The 20704-nt window shown below is 46.9% G+C and overlaps 1 protein-coding gene across 1 annotated transcript; it reads left to right on the top strand.

Annotated features, from left to right (window-relative positions):
* The first annotated feature begins 7488 nt into the window (after positions 1-7488).
* On the top strand, positions 7489-19745 carry Dmrt3 (doublesex and mab-3 related transcription factor 3). The gene is made up of 2 exons (XM_008841697.2): positions 7489-7966; positions 18778-19745. Exons 1-2 carry the CDS (start codon positions 7516-7518, stop codon positions 19743-19745), a joined length of 1419 nt encoding a protein of 472 aa, XP_008839919.1. The 5' UTR covers positions 7489-7515.
* Positions 19746-20704: the final 959 nt, after the last annotated feature.

Here is a 20704-nt window from a genome sequence, read left to right as displayed (position 1 = left end):
GGCGCTGGAGCATTTACTGGGAATAGCAGGCTTATTCCATCACTATCCGCAGGGTTTGTTGTTATTTGCATTGACTGTGCCAACTCTAGGCTGTAGAGAGAATGTTTGGTTCATACTCCTTGGAGTTTAGTCCAGAGGCTAAAACAGGAAACAGTGCAAGGTTCCGGACTACCATCAGCAAGAATTAAGTACCTTGCGCACCCGAGTTCAAATAGAAATGAGTCTTTCTCCCCTACCCCCTTCTCTCCTCTGGATGGTTAAAGTGGAGTTTTCAAGAGAAACAGTAATTTACTGTACCCCTAAATTAGTCATAATTACATGTTACTTTTAGAATTAAAATGAAATCTTGGGTACCTTTAGATTTTTAAAAAGTCAGTATTTTAATAAAACCACAAAATATATAAATTTAGCCAATTACTTGACCAGGAAAAAGCAGGGGAAAAATTATTTTAGAAAATTTGTAGAAGATAAATGGAAATACTGTGTTTCTGTGTTGCTGTCGGAAACAGTGGCACCCCCCCATCCAAATGTAACTGAGATACAGTGAGAGAAATTAAGGTCCTTCAGAATCGCTACTTTTTCTGTAAAGGGTAATTTAAAAACAATACAATTTACCATGGTGAGGCAGAGCTCTTGGGTGTTGTTTCTAGAATGAGTTTAACGAACATTCTTTCTACTACAGGGAAGAGAAATGGAAGCAATCTAGAGTATTTTGTAACCTTAGGTTGTAATCTGAGTTGGAAATAAGTACATCTTTAAAAGTTACCACAGATTTTGAGTTCATTATTTTGTTAAAAATTGCTTATGGGAGTACTTACTCATGTAACAGAAGCCATCCTGAAATGAAACTAGTGTAAAAAAATTCATTGTTGTGTATAGTTGTGGCTGTACCTGAAATAAAAATGTTATTGATAACTGAATTTTCTTCTGTGTATATTTGGTGAACGGTATTAAACAGGAAAAAAGAAATTACTTGTATTTTTTTCCGCTCTGTGCTTTGAAAACATCTATTTGGTTTCACCCCCATCTGTTGTAATCAATAACCTGACCATCTTGTTTTTTATTAAATGCACTTACTCTTAATTTCATCCACCAGTGGTTTTAGAGAGAATAATGTGGAGTTACCTATATAGGTTTGACATTATAAATCACTTCTTGGGGCTGAATCGTATAGCGGTATCGATTGATCCTGATATATCACAGAAATTTACTGTCACTTCTGTTTTCAATTAAAGATACAATCAGTCAGATAATGACTTAATTGGATTTTACAGAAGATTGAGTTTTATTGCCCAGTGCTTTACGAGTTTAGTTAAGGAAGATCATTTTATCACACTTGTCAGACCGCTGCTACTGCAGCCTGTGCCCTTCGGCTGTAGCTACTGTGACGACCGCACCGGAGGCTGCAGGGCGCGCGTGGAAGGGGAGCGGGCTGCGGAGCTGCCACCTTCCAGTGGTTGGCGGTGGCTTCTCCGCGGCCAGGGCCCTCGGCTTGGGTCCCCTCCCTTCCAGTGTGTGCGAAGTCTTACGTGGTCCCCCAGCTGCAGAGCCCAGAGGGGCTTGGTTCTCACCGGTACCCCCCTAAGCTCGGGAAGCACCCCGAAGCCGGCTCGCGGGGCGGTCATGGCAGGTCTCTTGGGAAAGTGCCTCCGGGTCCACATGCTTGCTGGAGTCCCGGTGCCTGCGGCATCCGGGAGGACGCGCGGGGACACTGGGGACTGTCTGCAGAAGGGGCTACTCCCAACCAGATCAGGCCCAAGACTGCGGCGGGCGGGCTGGGCTCTGGGCTCTTTGCGGAACATCCGCAAGAGAAAGAGACTGGGGCCTCCATCTCTTGCCAGGCGTGGAGCGACAGGGGGAGACTTTCGCTTTTATTCTTAACTGCAATGGGGGTGTGTGTGGAGAGGGTAGGGGTGGGTAGGGGAGGGGGCCAGACGGACCCAAGGATCTGCGGGAGGAACTTACCCAGTCCCGGACTAGAAATGGAGAGCTGACTAAATCTAGACCGCCGGATTTTAATGAACATATTCAAGACCAGTTTCTCCATGGTCTGCCCTTACCCAGAGACCCCGACAGAGGCCACTTGGAGCAGATCCGTAGCGCGCACGGGAGGCGAGGGCACGTGGGCGTGCGAGTGTTGTTCCCGCTGCCGGTACAGAGTTTTTGCGACCCCCCGCCCCCTCAGTGACACAAGGAAACTGAGGATGGCATGCCTGGCTTTCATGTCTCGGGTACCCTTGCCTCAGGACAGAGGGCAAAGGGAGAGTTGGCTCTCCAAGGCCAGGTGTGCTTCCACCGTGACTAGGGTCCCTGGGTACCGTCCCGGTGAATAACGAGACGCTCGGCCTGCGGCCCACCGCGCAGGGACCACTGGGCTCCAGTCCAGGGCCGGGGATTCTCAGGCTACTAGGGCGCAAGGCCCTGGCTGAGACTGGCCACCTGACTGCCAACAGGTCACACGGGCAGCCGCCCCCGCCTGCTGTCCACGCACTTAGAATGCAATCTGTGCTGGGGAGTGGACCAGAGGGCCGCACAGCCTGGGTCTCCCACGCCGCGGTTTCCCTGGGGAAACACAGGACTCGCTCCCACGCAGCGCAGCGCCACTCTGCCTCCCTGGCGGCCGGGTCACTTTCCCACGCACACGTGCCATCGCATGACCACCGGCTCCAGCAGCCCTGTTTTGGGAACTTGGCACACGTTACAGAGAGGCCACAGGTCAGCCAGTCAAGGCCATGAGAGACCGTCGGGGATGCCCAGGTTGGCGCCATTGGCCAACCAGAGGGCCTGGGCCTGGGAAATGTGGCCAGGAAATGTTTGCTGTCCTTTTGTCCTCCACGCCCACGCGGACGAGGCCCACGACCTGCAGATTGAGCCTTTGAAACGCGCCCTCTTCTCCCTGGATTGTGGCTTTACTCAACCTCTAGTGAGAATTTTCCTTTTCCCCCAAAAGGCCAAACTTTTCCGGGCCTCAAAGAAGTCCCGGCAGGCGGGGCGAAAACGGCCGGGGCGGGGGCGAATGGTGGTGGATGGGGGGGTGAGCCTCCCGGAAGTAGCCTGCCCAGGGGGCTAGGGAGCTTGCGAATGCCCGCAGGACATCTACTCTTCTAGGCTGCCAACCTGTCTCCTGATTGGTGGCCCCGGCTGGGGTGTTTCTCCCTGCACCCCAGCTCGTGATCCCTTGGCTTTTTTCTCTGGAAGAAAGCAGGGAAGGAGTTGCTGGGGGAGAATTTTCTGGAGAGAAGTAGCTACCTTTGAGAGTGCACCCAGCACTCTGAGCGAACGAACTAGAGAAGAGAGGTTTGCCCTTTGCCCCTTGAATGTTACTCAAATTACCTGACAGTTTTCTCGGCCTTTCAGTTTTTGAAGTCACGAAAGAAAGGTGGTATATTCGAGCTGGTATAGCGCCATTTTACCTAGCAAGAGACACTTTTACATAAAGTAGACCGGCCCTGAGACCTGACATGCCCCTCGCAGGGGCTTGGGGACTCAGCGTGCGCCCGAGATGCTCGCCGGCCTGGGGTCAGCGCAGGGAGTGGGCGCCCTTCTGCAGCCCCTTGGAAACCTCAGGATGAGGTGATGGGGGAGCAACCTGGCAATTGCAGCCTGGCAATCTCCAGTTCAGGCCGGGTATGGGGAATCTGTCTCCAGGCCAGAGCCGCGGCTGGCCTGGAGAGTTCTAGAACCTGAAGGAACAGCCAGCAGCACTTACTTAGGACCAAAGGGGTTCAGGGCATCTGGAGCCCCCTTCTTCAGTCTGTCTCCCTCCCTCCCAAAATAGTACGGGGAGGTGAATGTCCTTCCTCTTGCTCTAGTACCCCCAGCCCTGCGGGGTGCGGTTCAGTTGTCCTCCACCTGGCTCCTGGAAGAGGATTCAGAGATTCCAGGAGGGCTGAGCTGGAGGCGCTCCCCAACCAGTTGGGGGCGAACAAGGACTTTACTGCTTCCTCAAAAAATCAATTGCTGGTTGTCCCACCGCTTGACTAGATGTTCTCCCCGCCACCCCATCTTTCAATTTGAAGCTTACTAAAGAAAGAGACACTGGGTGAGCGCAGAGTGGCTCGGATAGGTTCCTTCGCAGACAGAGGAGCGGCTATTTTCCTGCCTTTACAGGGGTTTCTGCAAGCCCAGCCCCCAGCTTCTGCCTACATCAACGTCACCATGATCGCGACATAGCCAGCAAACAGGAGTCCCGATTTCCCCCTGCGCGAGAATACAGTAGAGCAGAAAATGTCTCGACGTGTCGTACATCCGGCACAATGTGAAACTGTCCTTTTGATTAAACGTCTCTTGGAGCTGAGGAACAGCTTTCAGGCCTCCGAGATTTGAACTCTGATGTCCTCACTTTCTCAGTCAGGGCACCTGCCTTCGGAGCACGCCTTGTGCTATTCTGTGTGCTTAAGAAAGAACCAGTGCGTCGTTTTTCGCCCCTTTCAGTATTAATACCTGCCGTATCTTACCCAGCTAATTGTGGTTTGAAAACACATGCACACTACCCCGAGGGGAGCAGGAGTGCGCCCTAGTCTAGTTAGGTTACATTTTCTTGTAATCCTCCCTCTCCCTTTCCAATTTCTTTGATGATTTTTCCCATAAGTGTATAAGCTGCAGGGACTTAGAAGAAGCAGGCCTCTCCTCCTAAATGTGATTCGGGCCATATGCTTTCAACATTCATTCCCGTATGGGCTTTTCTTCTCTGAACTAACTGCTAACACGTTATAGTCACCTTGAAATTTCCTCTGCTATTTTCCAATTAAAAGCTTAATAGCCCTGGAAACGGAGTTCATGTGGTGAAGTTTACCATAGCCCCTTGTTCTGAAAGGCTTTCTGCTGGGATCCCATTATGTGCTTGAATAAACCCTTTCTGCAAACAGAAATGGGACTAGGGGTTGTCAGGTGTTGGGTTTCAATAGACTTTGAGGCAGGGGACATTTTACCAACATAAATACAAACCTGTCCCTATAGGGAGATGTTGTCAAATACTGGGATATGGAAAACATTCCCATCAGATATGAGAAAGGGGTTACTACGCTATATCAAATGAGTATTTAGATCTCAGCCCCCGATGTGCACTGGAGTGAAACGGGGCTCAGGAGCAAATAATACTGGAGTGTGTGAGTGGCATCGGGATAGGGTGGCTAGGTGACCCAGGAAGGAAAGGGAATTGCCTTGAGAATAAAAATATAACCCCTAAACCTGGTGCACAGTTCTGTGGCTGTCCTTCTAAGAGAAGTTTCCTGACTCTTATCTGTTTCACTGATCATTCCGGAGAAATCCGACTTTGATAAAAGACCTTGGTCCTCCTGTTTCCAAGAGGCCCCGAGATTTCAGTGCGAAACTCCCAGACTTAACGTTACCCATCATCGTTCTCCTACATCTCAAGGTAGTGACTCTAGTTAGCTCCCATCTTTCTGTCTCTGGGCCAAAGGCCAAGGGTGACCTCTGTCTCCCGTCCCCACAACTTGTGAAATTATTTCCAGTTGTAGTGTTGTGGGGCTTGTTTTACTGGCGAGGGATGGGGAGAAAGGATTAAGGGGCTGGGGGAAAAGGGCAAGGCCTTGGGGTCTCTGCCTCCTGGGACTTTGGGGCAGTCTCCCTGTGCAAGGGCTTCCTTTTCTAGCCCCATTGGGTCAGTCCCCGACAACTACCAACTTCTGGACACGACTGAGACCCGCGTGCTCAGGGGTTCCAAGGGAAAAAAGGCACACAACTAGATTCCACTTTCAAAGTTCTCTCCCCTTTCCAAATCACTCTTCCAGGCAGAGCGCTAGCAGCTTGAACTCGCGGAGGTGCTGTACTAGATTTCCTAGCGAACGCAGAAGAATTCTCGCTGGCGGCTTGGTAGCGCAGGGCAAAGGGGCGAACTGGGGCCTCGGTGCAGTCGGAATCAGGCACTGCAGCAGACTCATGTACAGGGCTATGCACTGCAGCAGACTCCTGTATAGAGCTATCGTTTGGTTCGTCCACACCGCGAGGAGAGGAACTTAGTGCACGCTCTTTCTCAGGAGCCGCATCCCCTTCGCACGGAGCCTTTAAGGGGCCCTGCGCCTATCTTAGATTCTGATTTTGGTTGTTTCTTTGGCGGGATAGGAGCGGGTGGCCTTCCCTAAGCGTAAGTAGTGGTAGCCTGGGTTGGGGCAAACCGATACTCAGTAGGAAACTGGAAACACGCATATAATATGAATAAAGTTTATGCTGTCAAGAAAAAAGAAAGTGTCATGCGGTCGTCTTGTACAAGAGCCTTTCCATTCTCACTCAAAGATATTTCCGAGTGGGGTTATTCCCTGGGGGTGGCTCCATTCCTCATCCTAAAGTAAATCACAGCGTCTGTAGGGATTTGACTGGGCAAGGCGGAACATCCACCGAGGATTCAAAGACTGCTGCGGGAAAGCATACCACTAACTTGGCTTCTGCCTTCTTTCTTTGGAAGTTTAGACAGTGCTTAAGCAAAACATCCGAGAGAGCAGTTCCCTGGCCTTTCAAGGCCGAGATTATTTATTTTAAATACAGAGGGAGGACGGTAGAAAAATAGAATTACCCTGCAAAACGACTTGTCTTCCAGGAAGTTACCATGTTTAAAAAAAACACTCATTTTCTTCTGCAGCAACTAAAGAGAGAAAATAGATGGCAAAGGGAAATAAAGAAAAGAGCCCCAAATTACGGAATCAGCACCCACCCCCTCACCGCTGACAACACTCGCCAGGTGGCGGCTGGTCTGTACTTGAAACTGCTTGACCCGCGGCGTATCCGCGGTGCTCCCGGCACCTCTCGCCAGCTCGCTTCTTCACCCAGCCGAAGGCCAAAGGTCGGAATGGAAGCAGTGTGGGGCTCGGTGCCTCCATTCCAGGCCTGGAGCCACAAGGGTAGGGAGCAGCGTCGGCTCTCCCCTGCAGGCACCCCTCCTCCCAATGATCCTCCCCCTTCCCCCGTGTCCCCGAGCCGCTCAGTCCCTCCCGCTGCGGGACGGCTGGAAGGAGGGGGCCGTGAGCGCCCCCGTGAGAGTGGCCTGGCTGCAGGTGGCGAGGAAGGTGACGCGCAGGGACCCGAAGGGTGCCAGAAGGAGGAAAGCGTGGGTGGGGAATGCCGGGAGACAGGGACCCCGAGGGTGGGGGTGGCAGTGAGTGGGAGGAGGGACTCGGGGGAGGGCGGTGGAGGAGGTGCTGGGGCCAGCCAGCGAGGAAGGGAACTGCAGACGGGCTAGCTCAGACCTTAATCCGAGCTCTCCTCCGCTCCTTGCAGCGGCGGGAGTGGAGGACCAGGCGTTGGAGCTGAGCGCTGTCGGGAGCAGCAGGTAGAGGCCCGCGTGGGAACTGGCTGGGACCCGCCAAGAGGCCCAAGGGCGTAAGCGCCTCCGGAGCCCGAGAGCCTGCGGCTGCACAGACCGCACGAAGCGCTGGAGGTCGGGGACCAGTGGCTGGGCCACCGCGAGGCCGCCCCGGAGCAGGTCTCCAGGCTAGGTGGTTCAGAGCCGGCTGGCCTGCCTGTGTTGCCAGCCCACCTCCTCTCCCCGGAGCCCGGGGCATGAACGGCTACGGCTCCCCCTACCTGTACATGGGCGGCCCGGTGTCGCAGCCGCCACGGGCGCCCCTCCAGCGCACGCCCAAGTGCGCGCGCTGCCGAAACCACGGCGTGCTGTCCTGGCTCAAGGGCCACAAGCGCTACTGTCGCTTCAAGGACTGCACCTGCGAGAAATGCATCCTGATCATCGAGCGCCAGAGGGTCATGGCGGCGCAGGTGGCGCTGCGCCGGCAGCAGGCCAACGAGAGCCTGGAGAGCCTCATCCCCGACTCCCTGCGCGCTCTGCCCGGGCCCCCGCCATCTGGGGACACCGCTGCCACCCCCCAGCCGTCGCCAGCCTCGCAGCCGTCTCAGCCGCCGCCGCGCCCCGCCGCCGAGTTGGCCACGGCCGCCGCGCTGCGCTGGGCAACTGAGCCCCAGACCGGGACACTGCAGACGCAGCTAGCCAAGCCAGGTAAGAGCGGCTGTGGTGGCGGAGCTCGGCCCAGAACGTGGGAACCTCCAATGAGGTTCTGCTGGAGAGACGACCCGAGGCAAGTTTTGGAGAACTTAGTTTGGCTAGGCCTACTTCCCCATCAGATTAGTTATTACTCTCCCTGGAAAAGTGGGTCTGAGCCCTGTGCGGGTGGAAGCCAGGGTCTAGGCAAGTAAACAGCGGGACTGAGCGTGGAGTTTCCAGGTGTGCTTCCGCCAACCCCACGTCAAATTCTGCGGATAAAAGGTTTGGGGAGGACCAACTTTAAATTTATCACTGTGAGGATGGGGTTTTTCCGGTTACCTGTTTTAGAGGACCTCATTATTTGGGAAGGTAGGACTACGTAGGTGCAGATTAGGAACTGATTCAGGGTGATTCTCGGCTTGGCCTGGGGAAACAGGGGTTAAGAGGCGTTATCCCCAACTTTAAAGGAACCGGTAACCTTTTTAGTTCAACTTGGTGGCCTACAGACTTTTGGTTAAAAGAAAGCCATTTAGGACCTTTAGGAAAAACAAACAAGTTCTGAGAAGCTTTAAAGTGAGACCCAGAATCCGGGACACCTAGTTAACATTTTGCAGAACCACCTCTTTGATCCTTAAATATCCGTTCCCAGGCTGCTATGGTTTGAAGAAATTCAAAACAAAACAGCACTTTGCAGTTTTAGGCAGGCTTGGACATGGTCTGGAAGCAATGGCTTTCTTACCTCTGCTTCCCACTGGTCTCCCCTCTCTTTCTTCTCCCTGTTGAGCCCGGGGCTTGGACAGACCCCTCCGTTTCCGTCTAGTTCTCTCATTTTGGCTCCTTCCTGAGTCTGGCTGTCCCCAGTTAAGCCTCTTCCTCCACTCTGGCCTCCCTCCTGGCCAAATGCCTTAGAAATTCTTGGACACATGTTTGGTGTTTCCCTTCTCTGGGTAAATGTACATAGGGGAAAAGCCCATCTCCTCAGGGAACTGGGTATGCTGGAATTAGAAATTGAAGGCCCAGAGTTTCTCCAGTAGGTAGAACTGAGGTTAGAGCTGCTGCCCATACTCCCTCAGCACACGGAGGTCCGTACTCCTGGCAGATCAGGTCTGCCCTGTGGCTCAGTTATGTTTCACTAGGCCTGAAGCTCAGAAAACAGTTTATGTGATAGGTGGGCTTGAAGAGTTTGCTGAATGTAAGTTTTGTGGGTACTTAACTCAGATGAACATAAAAGTGTTTCTCTGAAATGTCCTCCAATCTCTCTTTTGTCTCTCGTCTCTATATTTGTAGATTTGCCACAGAGAATCTAGAGCCTCTGGAAGAAGGAGGGGTTTCTGGTTTTGTCTTCTTTCCTCGGACAGTTTGGTCTGAGCGCTTTAAGTGATTCCATGGTACTGTCTTCCTAATTTTCTCATATCCAGTTTCCCTGGCTCCTGTCCTCTCCCTGGACTGGAGGAAGCGGCTGAGTTAATACCAAGAGACATTTTATAGATCCTATGTGCCTTGAAGCACTGCTCTAATACAACCTTGGCTTCTGTGGTCTTTGTCCAGGAGGGAGTCATTCCTTTCAAATTTTGTGGTCTTTAGATTGTTCTGAGACAGCCAAAATTTATGAAGAGTCATGAAACCCCGTACAACCCCAGGAAGGGGATGGGTGAGGGCAGAGAGGAAGGTCCAGTTGAGGCTGCAGCAACAGCAGCAGGGCACAGTCTTTGGGAGAATGAAAAAGGGCAAAGAATTTCAGTGGAACCAACCAGGCTAGGTGCTTGCTTTCTCTCCCTCTATTTTCACCAAATATTCAGGGATAGCCCAAGCCCTCCACATTGAAAACAAGTCATTGCAAAGACAGGTCAGAAGAATGGCTTTGGGAGGCTAAGCTGTTAGGGACTGGGCGCTTAGTTTCCAGCCAGTCACATCACATATCTTGTGCATTTATTTATGCAATTTTGTTTTCTTTTATCAATTAGTTTGACCCCCCCCTTCTGTTCTTTCAAGAAAAAAAATCAGTTGATTTGGGGGAGGTATATGAAAAGAACTGAATTATTTTTCACTAGAAACACAAACAGGTAAGTGGATTGGTTCTATGCAATGCACGTAAAAAGGAAGTCTGTTGGGAGGGGGCAGTCAAGTTAAAATCTCTGGTTGATACTTCCTGTTGCTATGTTGCTACGTATTTTTTGCAGTTACTCATATAATGCCTTTTATGTGGCATGCCATCCATATTTAGCAGCATATTAGATACTCCTGGATTGGTAACCCATTGCTGGAGAAAGAAGTGAAGCTTTATTCGAATGGAAGGGCCACATGTAAACTCTCAGCAAATGCCAGCAAAGTATGCAAATCTATTTCTTTGTGAACTTTGATTTTAAAAATCGGGTCAGACTGTTTACAGGATAGAGAGCCTCGCCTACATCGCTACGGGGCAGGTTTTTCTTGAATACAAATGCATGTGGAGTCTATTTCTTCTCTGGAAATCTTTAAGAAAAGCATATGCCTTAGAAAGATGTTGGCTAAGCATGCCGGAAGAAAATGCACCGGGTTCAGGGAGGAACATGTTAACACCAAAACTCGGTTTTATAATTGAAAGAAGTCTTTTCTAAATTTTCCTTCAGATGCCTTAAAGGAATCGGTGTTATTTTATCTAATGGCCTAACATGTTTGAGCTCGCTTCCCATGTGATTTTAAAGAGGTTCTACTAATTTTTCTAGCTATGGATTGCGATATCCTGGGTTTTTTTTTTTGTTTGTTTGTTTTTGTTTTTTTGTTTTGCTATAGCTTCCTCCTTGTCGATTGCCACCTATGACTGACTTGGAATTAATTAGATTTTGATTAAGCCCCAAATTCTAGGTTAACCTTCTCTATAGATGCTACAGAACTCATGTATTCTGCTCCTAAATTCCCTTTATATCACCTCCACCCCTTCCCCTGATGAAAATACTGTAGGAAGCCTTTCTTTCAGCTGTCTGTGTGTCTGAGTCAGCAGCCTTAAGTAGCCAAGCCAGCCTTTCAGGATCCTGGGCTCTGGAGATGAGGGAAGTTAAGGGTCACGGCCAAGGTGAGAAGCTGTCTGTGGTATTCCTGTGTTGTGCTTGCCTTCCCTGTCGGAGACCTTTCCTCTAGAAGAGGGTCCTGGGTGGCCACAGGCCATGGTGCCTGGAAAGGAAAGATCTGTAGAGTCTTTCAAAGTATATGTCTGCCATCAAATTAAATATGTATACACATTCTTTCAAATGTTTTTGAAGCTAATACAAATCATTTAGTTAGGAATAGAAGAGGAGGATCGAATAGGAAAATATGAGCTATTGTATTTCTTCTGAAAGAAGAAAACAAGGCAGCTAGAAGAAGAGGGGGAGAGTCTGGAAAACTGACTTTTTAAATTTTACGTCCTTCCCGGCGCACCTTTATGTTTGCTTTGCGCTTTTCAGCTCCAGCTTCAATTGGACTGCCCAGTCTGCTTCCTTATTTTTAATTCTATTTTTTCCCTAAGGGAAGTGCTTAGCCTTGGGTATTAGAGTAGAGCTCATCAAAGCCAGGCAGAGAAACCTCTTTGACAGTGGATCCAGAGTAAGGCACAATTAAAAGTCATCTGGAAAGTGTCCCTGACTTGAAAAGCTAGTCTGGTTTTAAGGTGGCTGGATTTAAGGCAAGGGACTTAAAAACAAAACAACAACAAAAAACAAATAAAATACCAGATTAGCATGGCTGTCCCTCTGAATCCCTCCTTCAGAACTGGCTTTAGTGGATAGAGAGTCCAGTCCCAGCTTTGTAAGAATTGCTGGATGGGCTAGATACAGTGTGGTTGAGCTGCTGACCCAGGACAGGGTTCCAACCTCTCTGTGGGTCTTTTACAGGATGGAGTGTCAGGGAACTCAGGAAAGGCCCATGGTGGCATGGGCCTGTGGCTTCTCTGTAGTGACACTAGAAGGTTACTGCTTGCTCCAGCCACACCCACTCACCTGGCTAGTCAGGACTAAAGCAGGTGTCTAGGAGCCCTTTCTTCTCAGCCCCTTGGGCCTCAGCCCCCTCCCTGCTTACCCAGAGGGCCATCACAGTGCTGTTAGACCTGGTTACAGGAAAAATGAGAACACTCATTTGGGAACCAGAGCCTACTCACTGCCTCCAAGAGAACCTCCAGCCCAACTGGCTCCCCATGTTATAAATCTGGAGAATGGCAGTGATCTCCACTTACAACCAACTTTTCGCTTCCCTGATGGATGAACTCCTGGGTTTAAAAGATTACAGTAATCACAGGAAGACAGTGTAAATCGAATCTGATAGCAATAACTTTTGGGGAAGGTCAGGCTCAAGTGAAATGTTACCAAGCAACAGGCATTTTGTTTGCAAAATACAATCAAAGAGCATTGATGAGAAATTCTTCGCTGCAGCCAGTCAGCACTTTCTGCAGAGAGCTTTACAGAAAGAAGGGGGTACATCTTCATAAATCAAAGTCCCTGCAGGACTTGGAATCTTTTCTGGAAATGTTGTACTTCTTCCTGACTGGGAAGAAGAGAGCCCAGTGAAAATCCATTTGCATGCCTGCTTGCCTGCCTGCATCCTCTTTCCTTTTTAATTCTTCCGCTCCATCTCTCTTCCTTCTTTCCCCTTTTAACTTGTTGCAGCCCCCTTTAGCCATTAGCCACTTACGACCTTGGAGTCCCCTGTTCTAGTCTAGTGTGACTGATAGTATGGGGGGGTGGCCCTCTGGTCATATGTATATTATGACCCCAGGAATTTAGGGGATCAAACACTTGCTCAAGCAAGGCATTCTGCTCTTCTCAGAAGGAAAGCTAAGACAGGTTTTTCATTTTGTTATATAGTTAACCAGATTTTTTAAAGCACAGTTACCAAATAACAATAGCACACTATGAAAAACTCATAGTACCAGCTGTTTAAAGAATCTATAATCTTTGATTACAATTACTAGGCAACTGTAAATTTCAAGCTTAGATCAATGATCTGTTTTCTACTGATGTTTGCTTTATCTAGTTCAGTGTCTTTAAGTGTGAATACTTACAACACTATTCCCTTTTTTGAATGTACTGTAGTTTGCTTTGTTTCTAGCCTCTGGGTGACTCTTGCTGTATTGCACTATCAAATATGACCAACCAAGCAGATAATTTGGAATTTTACAGAAGATTAGTTAGTTAAGTTGTAAGCCCCAGTGGCCAAGAGGCAATGCTGTGGTCACCTATGTGTAATCTTACCTAACCTAGTAGGTACCTGGGATCATAAGGGATTTAAGGGATAAATGAGTAGCCAGCTGCATCTGTAAACACCAAGTAAAGAGGTAGAGTTGCAGATTTCCCTACTTTTTGAGAGGTGCTGCCTTTTGAGTTGTGAGATCATAATAAGGTTTTTATAAGACTTATGAAGTTCACAGTTGTAAACTATGTTTCCTTATGCCTAACAGCCTTTTCTATGCAAGGAACACTCTGAACCCTGAATTCTAAGGAATCTCAAACTTATGATCCTCTTGCATTAGACTCTTGAGTGCTAGGAATATAATTGTGTGCTGTCAGGCCAGGAACAGGAAACCATCTTGAACCCTTTATACATTTTTAAACCAGTGTTAATGATTTTTTACAAAGCAAAGTATGGGTACTTTTATACACACACACACACACACACACACACACACACACACACGGGGTGGAGGGAGGGAGGGAGGGAGAGAGAGAGAGAGATTGATTTTAGAGCAAACTCAGATTTCCACTCATTCTGTTTTTATGATTCCTCATTCCTAGTGTGAGGTAAGGTACAGCAAGCATGAAGCTACTCTGTTAGCCTTCTGACTACACAAAGCCCCTGCTTGCCTGGCTGGCCTGCAATTGGTATAGATTGGGATGCTTTGAAGGTACAAACCAGAGACCTCTACCTATAGTTATGTTCCTGGAACCTCACAGGACAATTGAGATGCGACAATCTACTTTTCCAAATACATGGCATGCTTGCAAAACAAGGGTATGTGTTAAAGTCCAGTGATTTCTGAGCTGGAAAATCCTGTCAATGGTTTTGTTTCATTCTGGATGTGAGATATATTTGTTTTGTAGACATATTTGGATAGAATGTATAAAACTCCTGACCTCTAAGTCAGAACGATTTATCTATTTTTATGTGTTTTGAGCAGAATGTTTCACATATATGGTAGACGTTCTTTAAATATTTGAATATATAGATTTAAAAAACCCAAAGCTTCAGTTTTAGATGAAAAAAATTCAAAATGTCATTTTAGATCGGAAGTCTCTTTTATGTATATGTTCACTTTTATCCTTATTTTAGTTTTATAGCAAAACCAGAAGTATTATAGTCCTCATTGCATATGTGTTTGGAAGGTGGCAGTGTTATTATCAAAAGAAAAAAAAGCCCTCCTTACCTGGAGAGCTAATAAACCTAGTGAAAAGTTTATTTCCAAAAGCACTTTAAATACATCTACTCCATGAACTATGCAATCAAAGCATCAGTATTTGGTAAGATTTAAAAAATGTTTTGCTTTCTCATTAGAGTCTGCATGCCATCACTTTCAATGACTGGCCTGGCATGAGAGATTAAAGTTAATTTCTTTTCACCTTTTGACTAGTAGTTTTGACTTTCTGTACTCATATACTAGAGTTAAAAATATCAGCTGAGCTGGATGTGGTAGCACTCGGTTTTGATCACAGTACTCAGGAGGCAGTGACAGGTAGATCTCTGTAGGTTCAAGGCCAGCCTGGTCTACATAGTGAGTTCAAGTCCAGCTAGGGCTACATAGTTAGACCTTGTCTCCAGAAACAAACAAACAAACAAAAAAAACAACAACAAAATATTAATCAGTTGAAATATGCTTATCCCTCATGTTCTAGGATTAGAGTCTAAGTTTCAAGAAGACGGAAGTGAAAGGCTGCAGGCATATTTCTTGTTTCATTTTCTTAGCTGGAAGTTTCATGTTTCTGAATCTAGAAAGGCCTTTGTATTTTTGACCAACTTGAATAATTTGTACAGTTCTTTTAAGAAAAAAAAAAACCCTTGAAATGTAAAGAAATACCTATTATTAAATTACTCTTTATTACTGATCTTAAAATGCACCTCTATAATTACTTGTGAAAGTCTGCATTTATAATAGTTTGCAATGCATTTAAGTACAATAATACGACTGGTATCAGACATCATAGGGTCTCCCAAATTGCAGGGACTGTACATGCTTTTCAGAAATTATTTTTGGGTGAGGAGTTTGTCTTGGTTCAGGTTTAGAGACCCATCTAGCTTGGCTCTCTTTTGAACTCCAGCAGCCTTGGGTGTTGGTAGGCATCCTGCTTCTGTCCACCTCTTAACAAGACTTTATGTGGTGCGTGAACCTTGCTTTTCTCAGTCTGTTCTTGAAACACAGCATGAGCAGTGCTGAGCTCAGTTGGTTAGAAAGCCCTGAATTCATATCTGATTCCTGTGACACCCTGAGAGTTGTTCTAATATTTGGCCATAGCTTAGACTCCCAGATAGAAAAGCTGATCATCCCACACATGTGCAAAGAGTGCGGATGACTCAGCAAAATCCTCCTCCACTCTAAGAAATACTCAAAGTGCACAGTGCATTGGTGGGTCCCATGGTGGGTCCCAGCAGGTGGAGCAAAGGACAGCACAAAGAGGGAGAGCGTCTTTGTTATCTGGGGTGTCACAATCGTTGAACCAGCAGCCATGTAAAATAACACTGAGATGTGTTCTGCAGAACTTGGAAAATAGGTACAAAGGTGGGATTCTGGACTGTCAGATGTATAATGGTGCCATCCATGCCTAGTTCACTGATACAGCTTATCTGTTAGAACCTTGAGAAAAATACATTCTATAGTATGTGTTTGAGTAGCCAGAACATTGATCCTAATTCTCCTTCTGTAGTCTGTTCCTGGGGGTTACTCTCTGGAGCCTGAGTGAGCTGTGGGAGAGTGAATTGTATTGATGGGCCTTAGCTTTCTCTTGAAATGTTTTCAGTGTTTAAAACTCATTCAGGATTGGCAGATTTTACTTTCTCAAACATGAAGTTATTTTTAAGTCTCTACATTTCTTTTAAAAGAGACTAAGTTTTGAGATTTCCAGGTATGTAGATGTGCCCTTTACTCCCAAGGATAGGGTCATTTCCCTTGCTTAAGTCAAAAACCAAACCAAAACAACCAAAGCAAAACAACCAAAACAAAACTCACCTCACCATCCCCTATAGTGTTATGACACTGTGACATATTTTTTCTTCTGTACTGTGGTAAAATATACATGACAAATTTTTACCATTTAGGCATTTTTAGGTGTACAACTTGGTGGTGTTAAGGACATTTGTGAGTTTATAAAACAATCACCACTATTTATTTTCAGAATTTTTTCATCATCCCAAATTGAAAGCCCATATTCACTAAACAGTAACTCTGTCTCCTCCCCTGTATCTGTCACTCTACTGTGTCTATCACTTATTCATTCTAAATATCTCATATAAGTGAAATAACACTATTTCTTTGGTGTCCAGCTTATTTTAGTTAGCATATTGTTACGGCTCATCCATGTGGTAGAAGATAACAGAATTTCATTTCTTTTTGAGGTTGAATAATATTCCATTTTATTTATCCCTTCATTTGTTGATGGACATATAGTTTGCTACCACTACTGGGCTCTTGTGAATAATATGCAAAGTGCATCATATTTGATGCTTAATAAGTCCTTCCTGGCCATGCTTGCTTTTTCTTTAGCACATGCATCTTATTTTCCCAACAAGATAATCAGTTCTGCAAGTGAGGGGAGAGGTCTTATGCTTCCTAATATTTTATTTTTATTCTATTTCTCGGTTTTGCCTAGTGCAGGTTGATAAATACTTGATAATAGATAATATAAGCTAAACTTAAATAAATGCTTAGCGATATGTAGAATTCTGAATATTATGTCTGTATTTACATGGGGAAAGTATTGGATTTGTTTTCTGAAACTTCATTGTCCAGGGGTCAAAATCAATCATGTGCTCATTTTATTTCAAAGCTGACACACAGCCACTGTCTACGCATTCTCAGGTGTTTAATAACATCCTGACAACCACGACATATGTACGGAGTCCTGAGTCAGGGAAAGTCACATATTGCAGCTGGTTAGAATGCAAATCTGTATAGGGTTTTGTTTCGTTTTTGTCTTTTGGATGAAGGACATAGAGAATTCAAGTAAGAAAATAATTGGGTGAGGAAAGCTGGGCCCATTGTCCTAGGAAGCTGTGGGGGGAGAATGTGTCAAGTTTCTCTTATAAAACTCGATGTCTGGTGAATCCCAGAGTCCTTAGAGAAAGCAAAGGTGGATTCATTGTACAGAATACAAATGAATCATGCAATTGAAACCTAATAATTTTTAATAAAAAATCAATTTAATGAAACAACTTTGGAATAAGTATGGATTTGTACTAGATGTGGTTTGAAGTCATGTGATGTTATTGTAATTTAAATTTAAAACATTTAAAATGCTTTAAAACACATTTGCTCATGTTTGGCCATAGTTTTTTGCATTGGTTTTTCAGTTATACTTAAGATACATGTGGTATTAGAAGAATGTTCATCAATGGGCCTTTGTCTAACATTTTTAAAGTAAACAACAACAGGTAGGAGGAGATACTCTCTAGAAGCTGGGTTGATGAAATTTTACCTCTGGCTATCTGCACAGTCAGGTGTGCTCGCTCAGAGGCCCACAATGAGGCCATTCAGGCAGGGAGAGCAAACACAGATCGACAACTGATTACTATCTGACAACTGCCTCATTTGGGAGATTTTTTTTTCAGATTAGTTACTCTGTATTAAATAACCACAACTAAAACACTTTTTTAAAGGATAAAAATCTATTTGCATGTAGCTTGCTAGTAAAAACATGTTCCTTGATTCTTATAGAATACTGTTAGAATTTATTACTGCAAACCCAGCCATTCGTTCCCACTCTTTTCTGCCTGTTTAGCTCTGTGGTGCTTGCCCTTCATGGCTAAATTTGCAACTGGTTTGTTTCATAGCAAGTCCTGGCTTTATTTAGGAAGTTCCTTTCCCCCTCCCCGATGTAATTTGGAATGTAATCCGCAAGTCCTTTCCATGAACTTCCTGTCAGTTCACACAAAGGTACCCACTTCTTGTCACACATGGCCCTGAACTGTGGACCCCTTGTTTCATTGGTTGACAAGGCTCCCTCTTCAGTTTCCAGCCATTTCTTTCCCCTCTCCAATATCTGCCCTGCCACTAGAATCCAAGCTGTCTTTATTTGACCTTTAGTGCAAGTCATAGGCATCTGGGTTTACCTGACCTGTCAGTGGCTTTTTACAAGTGATTTCAACTTATATTTGTCTCTTACGTGGAAACTGTTATCAGCTAGTTTTTATACATGGTAATCTGTTAAAACATTCTGTTTGGTTCACAGGGCAGACTTAACAGAAAACCAGCCCAGGGGAAGCACATATGAACACTAAAGTGTCCTATGGGGGTAGGGTTGTGCCAGGTGATGATGGTCAGAAGCCCCTCCCACGGCCTTGCTCAGCCTGTCCTCCTCTGTGCTCCTCTCTGACACTCCAGTGGGTTGTTAGCGCTGTGACCTCCAGGCCTTCTGTGATTATAGGATCATGAAGTCATTCTGTGTTTAAGGCAAGCTTTCTCCCACAGCATTCTGTGGTATCTCCATCTTCTTTTACCCTTTCCCTCCCTTTTCTTTTGCCAATGACATGGTTCGATTTCTTCTCTAAAGGCTGGCCATGTGTTATAATCCACTGAGACATCCTTCTTCTTCCCAGAAACCTGGGCACAGTTCTCTGCAGAGCACATCTGTTTCTGTAGGGTGGGATTAACCCAGCTGCTTTCTGCCTTTCAGATTTGACTGAAGAGCACCTTGGGGACAGCAGTTCAGCAGACAATGCCGAGGGCTTCAGCGACAAAGACACCGACCAGAGGAGCTCCCCAGATGTGGTCAAAAGTAAGAGCTGCTTCACCCCAGAGAGCCCCGAGATAGTGTCGGTGGACGAAGGGGGGTACGCGATGCAGAAAAACGGGGGCAACCCCGAGAGCCGCCCAGACAGCCCCAAGTACCACGCAGAGCAGAGCCACCTCCTGATTGAGGGCCCATCCGGGACGGTTTCTCTGCCCTTCAGCTTGAAAGCCAACAGGCCACCCTTGGAGGTGTTAAAGAAAATCTTCCCCAACCAGAAACCCACGGTGCTGGAGCTCATCCTGAAGGGCTGCGGGGGTGACCTGGTGAGCGCTGTGGAGGTTCTGCTGTCCAGCCGCTCCTCCACCACCACCGGGGCCGAGCGGACGGCCGTGGAAGCCGAGAGCTTGGTGCTGCCCTCCAATGGCCACATCTTCGAACACACCCTGAGCTCCTATCCCCTTTCCTCCTCCAAGTGGTCGGTGGGCTCCGCCTTCCGAGTCCCTGACACCTTGCGCTTTTCCGCAGACTCCAGCAACGTCGTGCCCAACCCCCTGGCGGTGCCTCTGCAGCATCCTTTCCCCCAGCCGCCCCGGTACCCGCTGATGCTGAGGAATACTTTGGCGAGAAACCAGTCCAGCCCCTTTTTGCCCAACGACGTCACTCTATGGAACACCATGACGCTGCAGCAGCAGTACCAGCTGAGGCCCCAGTATGTCAGTCCCTTCCCTAGTAACTCCACCAGCGTCTTCCGGAGCTCGCCTGTGCTCTCCTCCCGCACCACAGAGGACCCTCGGATCTCCATTCCCGACGATGGGTGTCCAATCGTGACAAAGCAACCCATCTACACGGAAGATGACTATGACGAAAGGTCCGACTCTTCCGACTCGAGAATACTCAACACATCATCCTAAAGTGTACCTGTGGGTGGTGACCAGGTGACACTTTCTGTGTGTTGGACCCCTGGGGTGCCCCGGGAGAGTTCACATCTACTGTATACTCTTTCCTCCTGTTTGACAAAGTGACTGTGCTTGATAGTCTATATACATTAGCAATAAAAACATAACTTATTTAATTTCTTGCACTTCACTGCAAAATGCCAAATAGCTCTGCTCTGTGGCTTTACTGCTGAATGTTTGCTATAAATGAGAGTCTAATGCTAAAGACTGGCTGTGGAAGCTGAGGTGGTGGGGGATTTAGTTGGGATGTAAAGCTCAATGTCAGCCTTACTCCTAAGCTCAACCTGGAATGTTAAGTGAAATAGTATACTTGAATGCAATTTTGTAAAAGAGGATTCCTCAGGATACACGAAACCTAAAGGGAGTGGTTTGGTTGCCAATGGACTGTGAGCAGGGACTTTATATTCCTACGTTTAAAATCCTTGCATTCTAAAGAGAGACTGCCCTTCAGTCTAGAGTGAACTGCTCAGATGCCTATTTAAAGCTTGGAAAGTCTTCAGAGACAAACTGCATTAAGAATTATTCTTTTCACATGGCTGAATTGAAACATGTGTAATGTCAATGTAAAACCGATCACAGCTGTGAACTGCATGAACTGTATTGTGAAATGAACACAAGATTAAGCTTTGTCAGGTTAATGTAGCATGCTAAAGACTCTAGAAAAATAAACTAAGGAGATGATCTTGGTTTTTGTCTCTTCTACTCGGAGAAGGAGGATCTCTAAACACAGAGCCTCAGTGTAAAAACTGCTAACTAACGCATGGCTCAGAAACCAAGACACTGGTTAAAGGAGACATTCCTTAAGCTGGGAATACAGTGAAGTGGTCTAGCATGTGCTTGGCGGGTAGGATCTGTGGCTCAAGATCCCCAACCCCCCCCCCCAAACAAACAATAAGAGCAACAAAATGCAGGAA

Source organism: Nannospalax galili, unplaced genomic scaffold (genome assembly GCF_000622305.1).
Source record: "Nannospalax galili isolate Female #2095 unplaced genomic scaffold, S.galili_v1.0 scaffold241, whole genome shotgun sequence".
Lineage (NCBI taxonomy): Eukaryota > Metazoa > Chordata > Mammalia > Rodentia > Spalacidae > Nannospalax > Nannospalax galili.
This window is presented reverse-complemented; position numbering and strand designations above follow the sequence as displayed.

Excerpts from the sequence above, each read along its gene's own strand:
- Dmrt3 (XM_008841697.2), top strand. The coding sequence starts at position 7,516 with ATGAACGGCTACGGCTCCCCCTACCTGTACATGGGCGGCCCGGTGTCG. Across the intron at positions 7,967-18,777 it reads GACGCAGCTAGCCAAGCCAG|ATTTGACTGAAGAGCACCTT; the intron begins GTAAGAGCGGCT and ends TCTGCCTTTCAG.